Raw genomic sequence first — 20,248 nt, 5'->3', positions numbered from 1 at the left:
AAAGCACAGCTGAGCATGCAGACCAAATCCCCAAGAAAGGCTCGCCATCCCTTTTAGCAATTCTCAAGTCCAAACAAACAAAAAAATATAACCACGACTGGAGGACAATGATAAAATATTGAGATTTAAGTGAAAAACCTTTTTGTAGCTTCTTCAGATTTTCCAGTGACCTGCATTAAATCTATCTCCTCACGGTTAAGCTATGCGTCTTAAATCGTCAATCACAGTTGTCTTTAAAAGTGTACGTCTGAGTTTCACCCTGATTACCGTCTCGCACAGGATGCATCTAAATCTCATACTATTTCACACAGCGCTCATCCAAACCTCTTTCGTAACTCTTGGTACAGCTCAATCTCAAACTGCGGTCTGGCACAGCACATGCCTAAATCTCGCTCGCAGGTGTCTTGTGCTGCATGCATCTATATTTTCCTTCAGTTGTTTCACACTGCCGATTTAAATCAGTCACTCGGCTCTTGTGCAAAGCCTTTCCTAACATCTTTCATCAGCGCTGTTTTGCAAAGTGCTCGTCTAAATCCTTTTTCACAGTTGTCTCGTGCAGTGCGCATCTAATCCTCTAGCTAAACTTCTAAATTGCTCTTCACGTCTGCCTGACGTACCACACATCTAAAAAAAATCTTCATAGCCTCCTCACACAGCACGGATCCTAATCTTTCTTTACGGCGGTCTAGCACTCTACATTTTCTGACCTTCCACAGAATAAAAGTGAAGGTGGCGCATACTGCTTACTCTCATTTCTTGAGTGCAAAGTTTCAAGGCCCATCAGTCCATCACCAAAGGCACAGAACAAAAATATATGTAAATACCATCCTTTTAAATACTTCTGTCCACAGGTCCAGGTCATGACTGTGCATTTGCTCAGCATAGGGTGCGTTCAGGTAACCTACCCTTAGTGTAAACGACAGAGAAGTGTTTCATAAGACTGTATTCACAGCCCAAGTGGGTTACAGCAATATTAATTTGCAAAAGTACAATATAGTACATTTCCTTGAAAGTTCTCTTTATAACACCATAAAATAAAGGATTTGCTTCAGCTACATATCATATGGGCTTCACACTACATTGCAGGTAGTCTACTGGGCAGGTGTTGATACAACAATAATCCCGTTTTCAATCCCGAAACCTAGTATAAATTCTTGTTCATTCATTCGCCTAATTTGCCACAGTTGCTTTTGTTTTTTCTCAATTTCATCAGAGGTGTCCCCAGAAAAGCTATAACCTTTAAAAGTATAGAATTCAAACTAGGTATGTACAGCCAATACATGAATCCTCTAATTAAGAGCCAGAGATTAAGAGACAGAATATATATCTTTCAATGGTAAAAAAAACAGTATTCTGCTGAAATAAAACCACTAATGATTTCAGGAGTGACAAGATGCTTAAACTACCTTTAGTAGAAAAGCTTTAGAAAAGCTCTCGACATTAACACTACAATGAACTTTTTTTTCTTTTAAGTCTAGATGAAGACTTTTTCAATTACTCAAAAATAATTTTGGGGTACTACCATGAAACTCACAGTACAACTCCTACCATCAACCCTTTAAATACTAAATTAACACAGCCTAATACAAAGGGTGGTGAGACACCGGATTTGGAAGAGTGGAATATCGCAGAAAGCCAGGATTTTTCACGGCAAGCCTTGCATGTCATCCCTAAACTGATTTCAATAATCTCTGTTTGCATCAGGCTCAATTGCTTTAAAATTACTTCCAAACTCAGCCCTCTGTGAAGTTAATTGCGTGTACATCTTTCCACACACAGTAAATACCCTGCCTCCCACGGGGCTGCCTGTCTATATACAAATCAAGACAAACTCGCAGCGCAGTGCTGGGCCTGATTAAAAATACCCAGGTCAGAATTTTCAAATTAAAGAAACAAGAAAACAGATATGGACAGCGTCTTTTTTTATACAGTTTTTGTTGTTTCAGATTTGTTGCTTAACGAACTCTGTGCAAACATATGATCCTAATTAGGCTTTTTCGGATTCATATAAACTTTTGCTGTGGTTTGATGTCCCAGTGCAGAAGCAAACTCAGGAAATCTGAGAAAATCTCAGCCTCTACACCATATTAACAAAGCTCACTATTGGTCTTTTAAACATAACAGTAGAACCTACAAGGCAATCTACTAACCAGCAGTGGTACACTGTCCAAAATGTATTTCAATATGTCAATTTCAATTCTTATTTAATATTTATCTTTCGTGTTCTAGTACAGTTTATGAATGTGGATATAACAAGTCTCAGCATCACAGAAACACAAACACTTTTCATTCACAGCTCCAGCAGATTACAGCAGTAGTAATTTGCAACAGTGAAATACAGCATGTTTCTAACAACCACTGGTTACTAAGCAATAAAATAAAGGACTCTTTAGTCACAGCTAAAAAGCCTATTTAAATAGATTGTCAAAGGAGAAAAGTACATGTGCAGCAAACATCAAGTGCAATGGCACACTTTTAACAAGCCAAGGGCTGCTCAGTCACTGCTTACAGCAGTCTCTTTCCTGCAAACAGTAAAGATACAGCAACCTATTTGTGTGCTAATGCAGATAGGCAACATGCAGTCAGATTTGCTAACATCTCCCAGCTGCTCACACAGAATACTGATTTCCTTTCTTCGGGCATCTTAACCTTTGCTATCCTCCACACAAGAGAAATGGAACTATGCTGCAGCCCTTTGAGTGTTAGGGGTGAGGAGCAAATACCTTCTGCAAGCTGAATGCTCCCTACAAAGCAGAGATGAAGACATTAGTAAAGGCAGCAGCTTTGAACCTCGACCTCGACTGATCTGGGAAGGAAGACCTCCAAGGAAATCCCGGTTGTGGCTGCAAGTGGTGATGGTTGACTAGTAGGTGGTGCTCATCCCTCTGGAGCAGAATTCCCAGGCCAAATGTGCTAGCGTGGCGTTGGGGGACACTGAGCTGTACGAGACGCCATCCTTCAGATCAGACATTAAAACAGCTACTTGGTCATTAAAAAGATCCTATTGCACTGTTTGAAAGAGTAGAGTATTAACCCTGGTGTCCTGTCTGAAGTCTGCTCCCCCTACACTTAGCAGTTTCACTTCCCAGCCTGATCTGAATTAGGCACAACACTGTGCACTTCCTTATTTTCTTCAAGTATTTTTTATCTTTCTTTTAAGATCTTAACCAAATGGTACCATTTAAACTGTAAAGGATGGTATTAAAAACAGACTGAAATTCAAGATGTTAGTTCTGCCTTTTCCTTTAACATTTGTCAATGTATTTTTCTAGAATAATACATCCATCCATTTTATAACTACTGCTTCCTATTCAGGGTCACCAGAAAGCAATGGGGGCAAGGTGGAGTCCAGGACAAATCAATTAAACTTTATACTGACACTGAGATAACCTGTACATTAACTTCGGCTAATACCTCTACCGATCATGGCTCATTAATAGGAAATGTTTCTTGTTTATGTCCACAGATATAAGGATATACATCAGAACAATGCAGCTGAATGAAATAAAAGGATACTTTCTCCTCAGCCACAAGCTTGATACCAGCTTCTTAAATTCTTAAACGTTACCTTGTAAATTCAAACAAACCTAATCAAAAAGTTGTACATTTACCGTACTGTACCTCCTTAGATAAACCACAAGGTGGCACCAAACAATTTTCTATTGCTACTGTAGACAAGGACAAAAAGTTCAGAATCGAGAGACATTAGAAAAAATATTTTTTTTTAATTTATGCATATAGTAATCACTACCGAAATCCCCATCTCAATCAATTTATCTGCCTTTCAATTCCCACAATTATGGGTCATAAAACACTATGTGATTTGCACAAGATTGTGTCTCTGAAAACGTATTCGAGAAATGAACTCTCATGCTGTATTTAAACTCGCTGAAGTCAATCAAGCTACGAGCTTGATTTTGTGCACGGCTTAAACAAACGCAATGATCACACTACAAATTCAGCTCAGAACAAACAAAAGAATGGAATTGTGACCTGTACTTTCAGGAAACACTAGTGAACTACAGTGAGACCTGTGGGCATGTGAACAACGCTGGGGATAATGACCAAGTCCTCTCAGTACCTTTTAGTTAATTCAAATTCACACGACTTTACTAAACACATCGGACAGTCTCTGTAATCACTCCAGTGCTGGAATATGTATGTTGGTAGATTTCAGATCCCAATAAATACAATAATGTGAGCATTATAGATGTGCATTAACAGCTATTACAGATGTTATCTTTTATGAAATTTGCAAGGAAAGTGCAGTCTTTTCAAATGATTGCACTACTGGATGTTGATACATGTGGCATTTTACCTTTGACAAAGCCTGAGGGAAAGGCTTTATATTTGTCAAATATGACTCTTTCAGATGCAGTCCAAAAAATGCTGGATAATGTAAATGTCCAATCAAAACTGTACTTACCCCAGGGTCTACCTGACTTCTATCTGCAATGTCAATGGGTACTATCTCCACACTTTTCCACGTGTCGGCATCCAGTTCATGAACCTACAAATCGGAGAAGAATGTGGCCTTTATGCAGTAGCAGACATGGGCTAGACAGCACACTCAGCACCCAGGATGTACATCCAAGACTGGCACATAAGACCTTCAACAACACACCTCACCAAGCTGCCAAAAAAAGACTATTCATCCCAACACAGAGAAGCAGAACTCAAGGTCAGTAGCGAATTGCAAATTTCTGGGTCTTTTATAGTTTAAAATACTGAACACATATTTGGGAGAAAAACTGTTTTGTGGGGGGTCCTTCTTCCTAGACGTGCTCTTGTGATGTTTCCTTGTACTCGTAACAGCATTTTTAATAATATACCTACATCATAACTCTGGCTTTTACCACACCTATGATCGTAATTGCTCAATCACTTACATAAGAAGTCAAAGCACCTGTTGTCTGGTCTTAAATCAGCTGCCAAGAACCTGAAGGCCTCCATCTCTCTAGGAATCCTTGCTAGAATGTTTTTAGGGTATGAAAAGTTCAGAGAAAATCAACGTAATCCAGCTTGACCTCCCTGAGAGTGAACAGATTACTTCAAGAAAGAAAATGACTCCCTGCAGAGAGACACCACAGCGTCTCTCTGATCACAGTGAAGTCCTGAAAGGTACTTACATTGTCTAGGGCCCCCATGTCAGGTTTGTGCCATGTTTCAATCTTAATAAAGAAGTCATCTTTCATGTATTCGTTCTGAAAAAAAAAAACAAGGCAGTTAAGCTTCACAAGCCATAAAAGGTGATAATCTTATTTCCTGAAAAAATCTCTTTGACTATCAATGATAATAAAACGTGTTGAGGTACAATAGTACCTTACTACTGTATCTTATCTAATAACACCTCCCAATGATGGACGGCAATCTTTTCTATGCTCTTTAAATGTCTGGTGCAAATATTTTCAAAGACATTACAGGTCTTGTACTGTTATCAAAGGAGTTTAATAGATCAGGGTGGACAAGCTCATCTTTCTAGAGTAATGGTTTGGTATTTTGTAACACCCGTGGGTCCTGAATTATGTGAGAAAATCCTTAAAGATCTTTAGGTCACACTGAAACTAAATACTCACAATGCAGGTTCATATCTTTTGGCCTGAAAGTCCTGTTCTGGAGTGCAATCAAAAGCTAAAAACCTACATATGCAGATTCTGGGCACACAGCTACAGTCCAGACCTCTCCAGACTTCAAGAGAATTGTGTATTCAATTCAAATCCCGCTATTCCTTTATTATGTACAGGAAAAACAAGCTAAGGTAAAAGGTACATTACACACCCGTTCTGGCTATTTAATTAAAGCTGCCATAGTGATGTAGTGTACAAACAACAGAAAGAAAAAAAAACAATTATGTTCATACAGTTACCTATTTAATAGATTCCTCTATTGCTGTTGTTTTCTCTGAAAGAAACTTAATTGCCTGCAAGGACTATTTATCATAAATATGAATTACTGGTGAGCCAGAGCTGGAGAATCGCCTTGACATCATCATATCAGACCTACAGTGCTGGAGTGCACAGGTTGAGACCAGAATGTATTTACTGGTCCTCATTTTCCCCAAAACAACAAGAGATGCAGTATAATGTCAAAAAAAGCCTGAAGCCTAAGTTATCATATTTAAACTGAACATAAAACCGTAGAGGAAATCCCCTGTAAGGGGATTTATTTCTAATCCCCTAACCCTAACCCCAAAATGTCTGAAAGCACAGCTCCCTGCATCATGTTACAGTGAACAAAATTATCAATTATCCCCTTTCTCATATGAACAGTACCCAAGGTGTGTGTGGGGTGTTTAACAGTAACTTGTTTGTATGTGATAATACAGAGAACAGATCAGGTATTATATTCAAAACCACAAAAAAACTAACAATGTTAGGACACCAAAAATTACAATGGCAACATTTTAACGCCATTGTGAATGTTTTTGCAAACACCATCATCTTCCCTTTTCCCTTTGTTGAATATGCTGAATAATGTCTCCTCCAAGATACTGCCACAAATGTTTGCATTTAAATATAAATGATGATGCATATAAACTCCATATAATCTTTGTATTCATCTAAGAATCAAAAATACCAAAGCACCAAACAAAAAGAAACCAGGAGAAATATACTTTGTATATCATTTATATATTACATGTTAGACCTCATCATTTTTGGGGCTATCCAAGCTAGAAAGGTGAACAATCACAACACATACTTCACAGCACCCTGTTTAATAAATCTGCAGATGCACAAGCTCAAACCAAGTGCTCAAGACTGACATGGAATAGGCTTAAACACGGCCAAGAAGCTGTGCTGGCTCACTGTGCCAAGAAAGCAAAAACACATACTTCCAAGACTAAAATCATCTTTGAGTCATTGATTGCTTTTTGGAGAACACAATACACAATCAGTATTAACATAAAAAAGAATCTTCTTCCATAAACAGAAACAGATTCTAAACCTTAGAAGAGTTTTAAATTAATTATGCTTTGACAGTTCGACCTTTCAGAAGAAATTCCAGAACACATTCAGCCTTTAAATGACTTAATTGCATGAGGCATATCTTTACACAAAGGGTTGAAGTGGAAGAAACAATCTATCTGTTTCTGAGACAGATAACATGAGAATCTATATGAAATTACTCTCATTTTAACCATAATTGCTTTATATACACACTACAGCAGAATACTCAGGCATTGTAAAAATGCAAAAAAATAGTGTCTCTGCTATCTGTATGAAGTCTTTGATAGCACAAATGGAAACAACCATGTTGTAAATTCATAGATACTCAAAAAGAATACATAGTGAAATGCTGAAACAGAGCTGTCTAATAATTAGTAGGACACAGCGTAACTGAAACAGAGAAAAATAAAGTATACTAAGACTCCGATTATAAAAAGGCAACCTCAGGCAGATGAATGCTGATTGATACAGGTCACCAGCAATGGCTTTAGCAGTTGTGAAACAGAAATGGAACTTGCGCTCAATACAGATCACAACCCTCCCTCTTATTCCCTCCCAGAGCTGTCCCACCTACCCAACTGGGGTGAAATGTAAAAGCAGTCAAAGAAACAAAAGATTCTTTTCAGCATTTCAGTAGGCAAGACAGATTAGAGGCAGCACTCCACATCTTTAAATACATTTAAAAAATAAAAAGGAATAGTTGGATGGCTACTTACCGTCACAACTGAAGCAAATGGAACATCCATGCAATAAAAAAAAGAAAAAAATAAATTCATGGAGGAAACACCACATATCAGTAGATATTATTCACAACATTAGCTGCTTTAAGACGAGCTATTTAGTTAAGGTAAAGCTTACACTAAAACAAAAGAAAGTTTCGTCTTACATCTTCAAAAGCATTGCATATTTTTAATGTGATGCAAAATTTTAAAAAACTAAAATATGTATAAACTACAGTTTACAGTAATGTTAACTGACATCTAGTTACTATACAGCACAGGAATGGATTCCTTCATTTATACTCGATGTTTCTCAAAACTTTATTGCAGACAATTTTCACTTGACTGCGTAACTGGATTACATTTTTAGATAATCCAGTCAAAGCATTTTTTTCAAGATACAAAAGCAGAGGAATGAGTTGGTAAAATATGTGCATTTTACGAAAGATATTGCCAAGGTTTTGGGTACATTCTATTAAGTAGAGAAAAAAGAGGCAAAAGAAAGGCTGTAATAGGTCATGTAATGTTAATAAATGTATACAAATACCACTATCAAAGAACATTAAACACCTAGACTAAATTCCATCTTATAAAGATCTTCTCATCAGCTTTCACCCCATGCAGACACAACCTTTCCTGGCAGGCCTGTGATCTGATTGCTGTGCTCTGTGTTTATTGACCCCAATCTGCCTCTTTTAGTACAACTCAAAAATGGCTAAAGGCACATCCATGCACCTCTTCAAAACACTGCTCTCCAGCTTTCAGACTGGAAAGGCATCTTGTTTTAGCCTCACAAAATAACAGAAATAATATTATTGCCATACAGGCAGTGCTTAAATCCCAAGGGATATAAATTCAAAGCAGGCACAAAGACACCCTCAAGAGATGAAACCACACAGAGGGTTAAAGCTACAGTTACAAGAGTGCTTCAATAAGGAAAGACACAAAGGCCTGCAGTCCCAGTATTTTTCAGTTTATGGTTATAACAACTTACCTATTTATCATTTTCTCCCACCTTGCTGTGAGTTTTCACCATTTCCTAAGCAAAGTCTACTTTAGGCCAAAGTTACAGATCAATATGGGTCCCTTTGCAGGCTGCTGACTTCAAAAGCATCTAAACTTGAATTTTGTCATTATACATTTGGATACTTCTACTACACTTTACTGTTTGTGCAATGGTTTGCAACCATGCTTAGACTAAGGGAGGGAAAGGTACAGGGAGTAACATTCCTCCTTTTTACCAGAAGCAATTTCACCCTGAAGCACCCAGACCAACCCTCTTCCCCCACTCCGAGTGTAATCATGGCACTCTTCATGGTAAGACCTCACCCTCATTCTGAATTCTATCACACTGATCAGGTCACATTCTCCTTCTGCCTGCATCACGATCTTTAACGAGCATTCCTGGGACTCTTCGACCGATTCTCTATGGTACAGATCCTTAGAGGTGCCATAAAATTTGAAACCCAGCCAGCATACTCTAAGTTGGTGCTCTTTCTTCATTTTAAATTCTACTGTACTATACAGAAATGTAACCATCTGTAGACTTTATTGATGCCTTTCCCTTCACCAGGCAGTCCTTCAGCCACTTCACCCCTTTAAAGTCTCAATTTAACAAAGACATGCAGCAGGGGCCTCAAGTACGGCTATTCAATATGTGACCCTCTCAACCTAATACAGCACTTATTTAAGGAAAGCCATAACTATATTGATCCTTATTACTTCAAATAAATCAACTCAACAACTCTGCATTCGAATGGAAAAAGGACAGCACGAAATCCAAAATTAAAAACACTTTGCTATGCACAGTATAATACCTTCTGTGTTAAGGTATTATACTCTATGTGCCTTGAAATCCATTGGCTCACACTGTGACCATGGTGTGCGTGGATTTCATGCAAGTAGAAAGTTCTACACCAGTGTGTAATGGGTTCAAGTGTTACAAACTAGATTTGTGAACGCAGTAAAAGCGTGTGTTGAGCACTTACTTGTTCTGCAATAAGGATATGCATTCCACGCCTTTTCATGGAACACCAAGGCCCCCTCTGGTGCGATCATCTTTACAAATCCAGGAACTTTACTAGGAGGAAGGAAACAGACTATGAAGAAGCATTTTCTAACCTGCTAATTTACTATCTTAATTACAAAGCATTCTTTTGCCATTAGAAGTCTCACATTAATCTCTTACTCCTAAATGTAATCAAATATTTTTGAAATGTCCACTTCAGAAGAGTCAACGTCAGTGTAATTTCACATACAGATTGAAAAGCGAAGATATTTCCACCTTAACTTCACTAAGGACATCGTGCCCTTTCGTTTCTTCCTTTAAAAACAGCTTTAAGATCTGAAAGGGCAGGATGTCCCCAATATCTCAGCAGAAACGCAAAAGATCATTGATAAATTCAGATTAAAAGCCTAACAGGTTTTTAGTTTTAGACAATAGAGCTTTAGAGGTCCCCCCCCAATACCGACTACACCAGAATAAGAATTTTTATTAATATACTGAAAAAAAGCTCCACATGCTTGTTATCAAAGTAAAAAGCAAATGTGCAGTCGCTCTTTAGAGAAAGCATTTTCAAGCATTTTAATTACCATAAGTAAAAAATCAATTCACTATTATGTATGCTGTCTCAGTTAGCTGTGTCACATTAGATTCAAACACTTTGATTAGTGCAACAACACTTTTTATGAGAAAACATGAGTGAAATGTGATTAGCTACAGTAAAAAACGAAACAACAGTAACATCTACTGGTGGAAATGGGGAACTGACGAGAATAGATCATATATTTGTCACCACTTAAGATAATTCAGAAATTAGCACCAGTTACGTGTTCAAGAACAATTTCCCTATGCAGTTTTTAATAAATACATTCATTATATTTAATGTCTGCACACATTCTACAAATACATACTATTATCTTGACGCCTTGTTTCATTAGATGTACAAAACATCATAGTTCTACTTGTATAAAAAGTTGTTTGACAATAAACAAAAGGTCATCTTATGGGATGGAGAAAATCACAAATCAGAACCAAGTTCAGAATTTCTGCATTTCTAAGTAAAGATTGGCGAACACATGATCCCGTGAATTAAACCACAATCCAACATGCCAAATAAGTCCAGTGGGGCTCAAACCTATGTCTCCATACTGATATTGCTCTCGTGAGCAACAGGAACTTCCTTTGTCTCCCATGTCAAGAATCTTCGCAATTCACACAATTCCTACAATTACTGTGGCAATTCCTGACCACAGCTGACAAGCAACACTGACAGCTTTTCACTCTACTGTCCACAGGGCCCAGAACAGCTTCAGTATCTCTTGCATGTCCACATGCATACACACGACAAAAGTAAAGGGAATTAATAAGCATCATATGCATTCCAGCGGAAAGCTATACAAAAAAAACTTTAGTTATCTGTAAGACTGCTTCCATCTTAGTTAATGGTCCAAATACATCTTAAACCACCACTACAATTCAAATAAATACCACTTAGTCTTTATATTTAAATCTTCATTGATTCACACTGCAAGTAACACATTCTGAAATAAAGGAAGACATGTTGGCATATTAGGCCATATACATATCAAGTAGAAAAGTAGATGGTCATCTTATGAAATATAGCAAACCCTCAGTTTAATAGACTTTGAATTTATTGGACAAAATCTGAAATCTGACAATTGGAATGTTGTCTGTAAAGTCCAGTATTTCTGATTTTCCCCTCAATAATAGTAGGCAAATTGATTACAACACGTGTTCCTGTTTTGTATAATTTAGGGATTAAAAAAAAAAAGACTAAAATACTAACAATACAGAAAAGCTTGGCAAAATGAACAAATAAAACATAAAACTAAATAGTACAAATTAATAGTTTTCAAATTAAGAAATGTCATTGATTCCCTACAGAGGTAGATCAACGGCTTATGACAGATGTTTGGGTTTTATATTTATCAATAAAAAAGGGGGTCAGGAACAATGTTCATTGACTGTGTTGATAGCAATTGTAAAAAAGTAAGATAAAAGATCCAAAAAGCACTGTAATGCTATCCTTAACTATACATCCTTCTGTGGTAAATATTAAGTTGCCTTCTCTTGAGGTGAAATGCTTGATTAACATAGGTTAGGCTCCATAAAATTGAACATTTACCCCTCCAGGGCTGAAGAGACAGGACACAGCGGACATCAGTTTTTTCTCCGGTAAGCCAGAGGGAAAGTTCATCAGTGGCTGGGAGCAGATACCCCAGGAGAAACAATTTCTTGCATAATGTCTGCAATCTTCACACCATTCGAATGGCAGCTTCATTTAAGGGCACTTTTGGCATGTTACAGTATGGTCTGAGGCATAACTCTATAATTTCAAACCTCAGAAATTTGTGTTTTTTTATTTCAGGAGGACAGACACTCTTTCCCCAACTTCTTACCAAAGGGGAGATGAGCAATTACTGAGTAGGGGAAGGCAAAAAAAAAAAAGAAAAAAAAAAGAAGTCACTCATGGATTCAGCTATCTGTTATTTGACTACAAGGCCTACAAATATTTTAAAAATGTACATAATGTAACCCTTTATGCTGTATATTGTGTAATGTTTTGTTTAGTTATTTTAACAATGTAACAATATTAGATTTCTTAAAAATGAATAAAACTGTTTAGAGCAGAAGACAAACTGCTCCACCTGGCACAAGACTCTAAACTGCACTACAGTTTTAAAGGTGTAAATTGAAATATTGATATGGCATATTGACGCTTTGTTAAACTTAGGAAAGTGTTTATATAACAAAGATCATATTGCGGTTGTTAAATTCTTGTAACATATATTAAACTTTGGCCAGTAGCAATCCCCCTGGAAACTTCACCATGATTCCTCAGCACTGTAAAAGCATTGTATGCAGGGAACAAAAGGACACATTTGCCACAAACACCTCATCAGCAGAGCAGGAGGAAGAATTTCTGGAAGGTAAAGCAAGCAAGCAAGCACTTCTTTTACAGTGTACAAACACAATGGCGAGCTCCCACAGTAAGCACGTCTTCTTCACAGTCATGCCCTTTTCTAGAATCTGTAATTAAACAGATATGAAGCTCTGCGTGTTTCCAACCATCCTTTTTCTAAACAATGTCATTCAATCGAGTATTTCCACTCTGGAATTACAGTGTGCATTGCACAGGTTGACAACAGAAGTGCATCAAACGCCACTGTAAGAGATGTGCAGTTGCACCTCCACTGCCAAAACATCACTCTGCCCATCACACTGAGCTAGCACCTCACAGAGCGGTGCACTCTCCATCTCCCCACAGCAAAGAACGGGCCAAAATCGGTAATATCGGGCATCTAGGCGTTATTGAATCAGCCTCCAGTCACTCTTTTCGTTTCCTCGAGTGCACAAAATCGTTACGCAGCTGCACTATAATTTCTTTCTTCACCCTTCGCCTATCACCTCTCTGTGTGCCCATTCTCAACTTGCTGTAGCTAGAGCAAAGAATGTTGGATTCGTGCCTACAGTAATATGTTTGTGTCCATGGCTATAAACAACAGTGAACCTTCAAGTCTTGGGAGGGAACTGCCACATCTCACGAGAGCCGAGCTGATGCAAGACCATAGTGAAAGCCAGAAGCTCACAGCTTGAAGCCAAGTCATGGCACTCTCCTGTGCACCACTGACCGACCATTTGACAGCAGGTATTTCAGTGAATAGAAAAACGCTGCTAAAGTCACTGTGGTAACAGGGCATAAATGTTCTTTAGAGTCTCCTAGGAACATGAAGCCCAATATGGTTTGATTGGTGCCACCATCATGCCTTGTATGGGCCTATGACAACTAAAGACTGCTGCAACATTGGTGCTATTTATGACTTCTGTTAATGTAAAGAATGAATTAATGCACACATGGGTTCTTGTACAGAGAAGATTTTAAACTAAAATCTTCACTTACTTCCTATGTTGACATACTTTCCCATATCCTTCACTGGACACAAGGTGGCACTGTACTTTGTTTTACACCCATTAAAACTGACACAAACCATAGTAAAAACTGATCAGCTCTGTGATGTAAAACCACGTCAAAAACAAAATGTAATCCTCTGACAAACACCTGGCTTTCTGTTTTCCTTCATGTTTAAGAATTTCATGTCATGAACAGGAAGACATTCAGACATTAACAGGAACATAACATATCTAGTGCGAACTGTGCTCTAATGAGGTATTTAAGAATCACTTTTTAAACAACTTTATTAATACTTTCAGACAATATGAATCATGAGAGGATTGTTTCCTGCCTCACTCTACAGTGTCACTTCACAGGGCTAGTTTTTAACCTCGGGAAACAAAGCACACAGCTCAGCATGCACAAAGTGCTGTCACCTCTTGCAGAACAGGGATTAAGGAATGCCACTGGCTACATCAAAATTAGGCTTTAGCAAATCAGAAACTAAATCATACATTATTACTCATCACAACTGAGGGGTAAATGGATACAGCAAAGTAAAGGAAAACTTTAAGACCTTAGGAAATGTGCTTTAGTAGGCTCAAGCACCTAAAACTGGGAAAGAAATTCACCTTTTAGCAGGACAATGACCCAAACTGCAAGGCCAAAGCCACCCTGGAGTGACTCGAGAACAAGAAAGCAGATATGCTAGGGTGAATATTAAAGTTAAAAAAATGTGTATGCATCACTTTGTCAATAAAAAAAACAGGGCATTACAGGACGGCTCAAAATGCTTTTGCAAGGTACTGCAAGTCAACAAATTCTCATTTACAGTGACTACCAGGAAAGTAGCCATTTATATCGGGAAGCATGCCGGAGCTCTCCGAGTGAAGTATCCTGCTCAACTGTGCAGCAGCAGCATCTGACCCATGACTCTTCTACATCTGCCTGCTAGGGCAATTTCTACCGCACCCACATCTGAAAGCACGGCTCTTCTTGAAATACAAAATGTCTTTGTCTTCTGTGAAGAAATTCACATTGATCAATTCTTTCCTGCTTTAACGTAATATTTTGCACAGAAAAGCTGAAACATTTTATTGATTTCATTTTTTTCTTCACATAGGCACCCAGCCATTTCGTAAAGCCCATTCAATTTCTTCCAGGAAAACGGAGCGAAGATAAGGTGGGTGGACGTAATGGGGAACATCAGAGAGGAAATATAATTGCTTTTATCACATCTCTAACAAGGGTCTGCGGCTCTGGAAGGCTGAGGTCCTGAAAGCTGCAGAGAAGGATGATTCAGACATCAATGAGATTCCTCCCTCCTCTCTCATGTTCCAGTTTCCAACTGACTCACTCCTCCACTACTGAGTCATCACGCACGTCAGGCATCATCTTCCTAAAGGGCAGCGCTCACACACGCCTGTCATGCAACCCACACTCCAGACCGAGATTTCCAGGACCCGGGGTACATTACAAACATATTTAATCACCATAAGCTGAAAAAGACGCATTAAAATGTTTGGTGCTGTTCGAGATCTACTGTATATGCGTAGTGACAGTATAAATATTACGTTATGGAAATTTCTCCACCTGGCTTGCTTTAGAAGAGAGTGATTTTTAATTTCTGTGGCGCCCAAAAAGAAATTGTCAAGATACGGCAAACATAATGAACGCGATCCTAGTATACCAGAATATCAGGAACAGCGGGCAAATAAGAAAAGGATTATTTTAAAGCCTTCAAGCGGCCATGTCCTTCAAAGGATGAGGCCCACAGAGGCACCTCTGACTTACCTCTTTAAGTGGTATATTTTGTGTGTGTACTGGCCCTTCTCGCCTTCCTTCTCGTAGGGTTCGTTCTTCAGGACCTCGATGCCCTCACCGCCACCCGTCTCATTTTTACTCGCTTCTGCCACCGAGAAGAGCTGCCCAACTTGATACTGCCAGACAGAGAAAGGGGACATGTTTATGTGCCAGCTCGGGTCAACTATTTTTCAAACCTGGGTTTTTCCACAAAACACCCAAGTCACACAAGGAACGACACACAGGGTGAGCTCCGTGACCCGACGCCACGGTGGTCAGGATTCGCACACGTCGCCAGCACAGGACTGCAATTAGCCGGCAAGCACTTTCTCAGCTCTCTTTTCCGGCAAAACTGCAACTGAGCAGGAAGAAAAAGGCTTGAAGTGACATCAGTGATCAGTGAGAGACAAGCCACTAGTTTCTCAGCAGATGTTAATTATCCTGACAGGCACTGTGGAGCTTGCCTGCATCTAATGACAAATCGGTCTGCAGGTGTTAAAAAGAGCATTTCCATGTGTCTCCGCCATTCACAAGAGGGTGCAGGAGTCATTACCAGAGAGAACGGATTAAAATAACTGTTGATTCCATAATTTGGCAAGTATATAATTAAATACAGATTCCAACTATTTTTTAGAAATATAGAAAGATAGGCTTTTCTATATCCTACAAGATCAGAAAACGGATTACCAGTGTGAGCAACTTATTAATATATTTAATTGTTGTTCTGGAAGTGATGGAAGAGAAGCCCATGCCAGTATTAACTGTCGACTAATCAATGTGCAGAACATGAAAAACGTTTGGTGCCCTGCAAGGGCTGAGCAGTATACATTGATCCATAAACATGAATATGTAAACCAGCTTCTGAAAATAATGCTTTAAGATATTTACAACAGTAATCTGATTAAAAGCCCTATGAAAATGTGCTTGCTGGGCCACTTACAAGGCCCTGCATTGTCACAGGGAAGGCACGTACCGCAGATCCAGCACAGCTGAATGGGATTTCAAGTTTCTGGCTGCCGCCGGACAAACAACCAACCTTTTGTTCTGTTTAGAACACCAATCCTGCAGCACAAAGCCGTCCGTTTGTTTCAATCCTTGTACTCCGTAACAAAAAAAGGCAAGTCATTACAGCCCTCAGCCCCCTCACCACTGTCCGCAGGTACCTGGCAGAAGCGAGTGTGGTAAATGAGCCTCCTCCAGCAGCCAGGAGTGAGAAGCACATAGCCTCACCGTGGTCCGACTGCCACGCTGTACTGAGGCCACCAAGCAAGACAGGGCATTGGTGTTATATGACATCAAGCACAAGGGCCATTAACTCATCTCTGTTCGAGCCATGTAGAAGACTAGTATCCTAGACTGTGGCAGCAGTCAATCAAGTATCCTTTACCCCTTCAATCACGCGTGGTATGTCCACATTGCCAGGCTATATTGAAATTTTGTACTACAGACTGGTTTTGGTCCTAAGAACTTCTGTAAATTTCTGAAACACTGAAAAGCAACTGAGAACACTCCAATAGAAAGCTGCAGCTTCTATTGGACTTCATTGCTTACTAAGATTTTGGGTTTTTTTCTGAGCACAACAGTTTTACAGATAGGCTATTTCTGCCAATTCAACACTTTGCAATTTCCCTCTCATTCCTCTCTCTCACCCTTTGAGGGTTCTTGTGACGGTGCACTATTCAGGGAACAAGCAGCTTTCATGCTAAAAATAAAAATGCTCTTTTGGTCGAGCGAGAAAACAGGAATATTAACCCTCTGATGGCTGGAGACGAAAAATACATTCATGAGGTATGGGGCAATATTAAGCCTGCTGACTATGGCACAGAACCAAGACTGCAAAAAGGGCATCTTAAAAAATGGAACGAGACAGATTTCAGCCATGAACACAATGGATGTCGTCATGACCAACTACAATTTGTTCTCCATCATGGTCGTGATTTCTCTTATGGGTGGGGGAAAAAAAATAATGTTGTCATACCCAATAAAAACAGCGGTAAATTTGTTAGTAGTTCGCTGCTCTAAAATAGCACCGTTTTAAGATGAGAACTAAAAGAATATTAACCTTGCACTGCTTCTGTAGTTCTGTAATGGCCAGTGGTGCTGCCTAGAAATCTAAAGTTATTTAAGCAGCAGCAATTGTACTGCAGTAATGCAGTCTGGGCAGCAAGCAGAAAGCTCCTGTAACCATTTTCTACAGAATTCCAGGGTCCCTCTGGAGTCTACACCCTTATCAATCAAGTTAAAAATAGGCCACACTGTTCTGACTAATTCTTACAACACTAAGAAAACAAATTTTGCAGAAGGACTTCCATGGCAACTATGTTTATCTTGAAAAGTAAAGCATCCCAGTCTTGTGTGGAGAGCTAGATTGCATGTTAACCACTAACCTAAGCTAATATTGGCTTTATTACCAAGACAAAGATCATTAACTGAGTACAGTACTGCGGTCTCACTGTTTGTGGACAAATGCCACCTGGAAGGGAGACACATTCAGAAAAAGGAAGCACATTTGGCAGCATGTGCCTCACAAAAAAAAGAATATAAAATGAACATCCTGTGTGAAAAATTCCACCGTTCTCTCTGACATACAGGACATGCTGGTGGGCGTAACATGAGGAGTGCAAAAACCACTCTTGGGGTATCCTGGGAGTCCCCACCCACTTTCCGAAGCCAAAGCATCTCATTTTCTTTAGAAAATCCTTTCCTGGGAAATCAGTAACCTACATTACAACAAATCACCTACCCAACACGGCAGAAAACCTTAGAAATCTAATCTGTACAGAGCAGGTAGGAAACTCCTTTTCAGGTGGCATTCATTTTAGACACCCTACCTTTAAATCGTGTTTGTTTTTTAATTTAAAACAACTTGCTAATATGTTCTACAGTTCCACGAGTATTCACCCCCTTTCAGGTTTTCTGAATTTTTACATGTTTTCACCATTGAATGTTATCCAAGCTTTATGTGGACCCTAGTGCAGGGCATTATGTGCTTTTAGATTCTGTGCGGCAGGAGCTCTGCTGTGATGACGAGACCCAAAGACTGAGAGTTTTATATAGAGCAGGCCAGGCACAAATCAGGCCTGATTTCCTAATAAAGTACGCACACAGCTGGCCCTTGAGTTGAACTGACTGGACTAACAGGCATTACCTTTTTCACACAGGGATATTTGGTGTTGAATGACTGTCAAAGAGATGAAACAAGCATCAAACTTTCACACAACCTCTCTCTATCTTCTGTGTTTAAGACTAAAATGGTTCAGTTCTTTCCACCTGTGTGGCATATTTCGTTAACAGAATCTACTCTTACAAGATAAACGACAAGCAATACCTTTATTATATGAAGTTACAGCACCATTATCTTTGAAATCAAAGAGAAAAGTGTTTTCTGGTGGATTATTACAATTTATGACATTATTTTCTATTTAATGAAAAAAAAACACTTCTAATGGGTCAACCAGAGGTAACCAGGATTTAGTAATGGCTTACACACCAAGACTGGTGAATATCGTGTTGAGAAACCTTCAGTGTCATTGATGTTATACGCTCTGTGTGAAAGTTAGAAACCTGGAGCACTTTCAACTGAGATGTGTATACGCAGCTTCACCAACTGTCAAACTTGATTACATTTTCACTGTACACTTGCCATGGCTTTTCAGAACACTACTTTAGAAAAACACAACGGGATGACCAAGTGCTTTCAAAGAGGTTTTCAAAGACAAAACCATATCAGACTAAACAAGAAGTGACTACCACAGATTTTAATCTGCAACGCATATAGCATTTGGCTCTACTAAATTAGCAATAGACAAATAGTGGGGCGATATCCCTTTGCAGAGAAAAGAGTAACCTCCTTGTGATACTGTGAAATTCTTTCTTGATAGATCACAAGAAGGAAGAAATTTAGATCTTATGATTAAGCCTAAAGGTTTTCCATGTGACATTCATAACTCCTAAAATGTAGTTCATTCATTTTCCTCCAAGCTCACCTGTAGGTACTTTAATCTCAGCAATCATTAAGAAATGAGCACAGGAATTAAATATGATAAGTTTATTGGTGAAATTCAACGCACTGACACAAAAAAGCAGATAGAATTAAAGTGATTAAATGAACTGATGCAGTACGGTGATATCCATCGGGTGACCTGCACCAAAAAACTGCAATTTAGCATTGAACCATACTCAAGAGACCAAAAATTCAAATTTACAAAAACATAAAATTAAGGAATGTGTGAATCTGATGAGTAGTCTTCTGTAAATACATGCAAGGGAAAATAATTTTGAATGCCAACACATTGTAATTTAAGAATGCAGATCTACACAAAAACAAAATTACAGAATGGATCAAAACATCACACAATGTTGGAGTTTCTGATAAATGTACAGTTAAACTGTCTAAATCATCTGTACTGTGAGAATTACACATTGGAGGCACAGGACACCGGATATTGCCTGTTACATGATCAGGGTATACAACGATCTTTTATGAAGGCTGTTGCCAAATTACACCTGACATGTAATTTCCACATAGCTGACCTTGTGAGTAATATAGGAGCGGATGAATTCCTGCAAGCAAACAAGCTTGTTGCAGCCGTGAAATAAGTTTTTAAATACCATCCAAGGAGAATGGATTATATGCCAACAGACAAGATTGCTGTTAATCTACATGCTTTGTATTAATTACATATTTGCAGCAATTAAATGACCAACTGAGATGATTAAGGTACCGCAATAAGACCATGGTACGGTTTAATTAGAGTGGCTATAAAAGAGATTATTGGTGGTCCAGTTCTTGGTGCTGGAGGACTGAAATACAGCTATTTCTAAATTATTCAAGAATAACTCAGGCCCTTATAAGGCCTGCACT

The 20,248-nt window shown here is 38.8% G+C and overlaps 1 protein-coding gene across 1 annotated transcript in view; it reads right to left on the bottom strand.

Annotated features, from left to right (window-relative positions):
- Positions 1-20,248, bottom strand: part of pitpnb (phosphatidylinositol transfer protein, beta) — a 75,576-nt gene that overhangs the window by 36,749 nt on the left and 18,579 nt on the right. The window contains exons 3-7 of the mRNA XM_088618589.1: positions 15,376-15,521; positions 9,655-9,746; positions 7,664-7,671; positions 5,130-5,204; positions 4,427-4,510 (exon numbers count right to left, since the gene is read on the bottom strand). Of these exons, the coding sequence (XP_088474715.1) occupies positions 4,427-4,510; positions 5,130-5,204; positions 7,664-7,671; positions 9,655-9,746; positions 15,376-15,521 (405 nt within the window). The remainder of the gene's footprint in view (positions 1-4,426; positions 4,511-5,129; positions 5,205-7,663; positions 7,672-9,654; positions 9,747-15,375; positions 15,522-20,248) is intronic.

Source organism: Lepisosteus platostomus, chromosome 24 (assembly GCF_059453375.1).
Source record: "Lepisosteus platostomus isolate fLepPlt1 chromosome 24, fLepPlt1.hap1, whole genome shotgun sequence".
NCBI classification, from domain to species: domain Eukaryota; kingdom Metazoa; phylum Chordata; class Actinopteri; order Semionotiformes; family Lepisosteidae; genus Lepisosteus; species Lepisosteus platostomus.
This window is presented reverse-complemented; position numbering and strand designations above follow the sequence as displayed.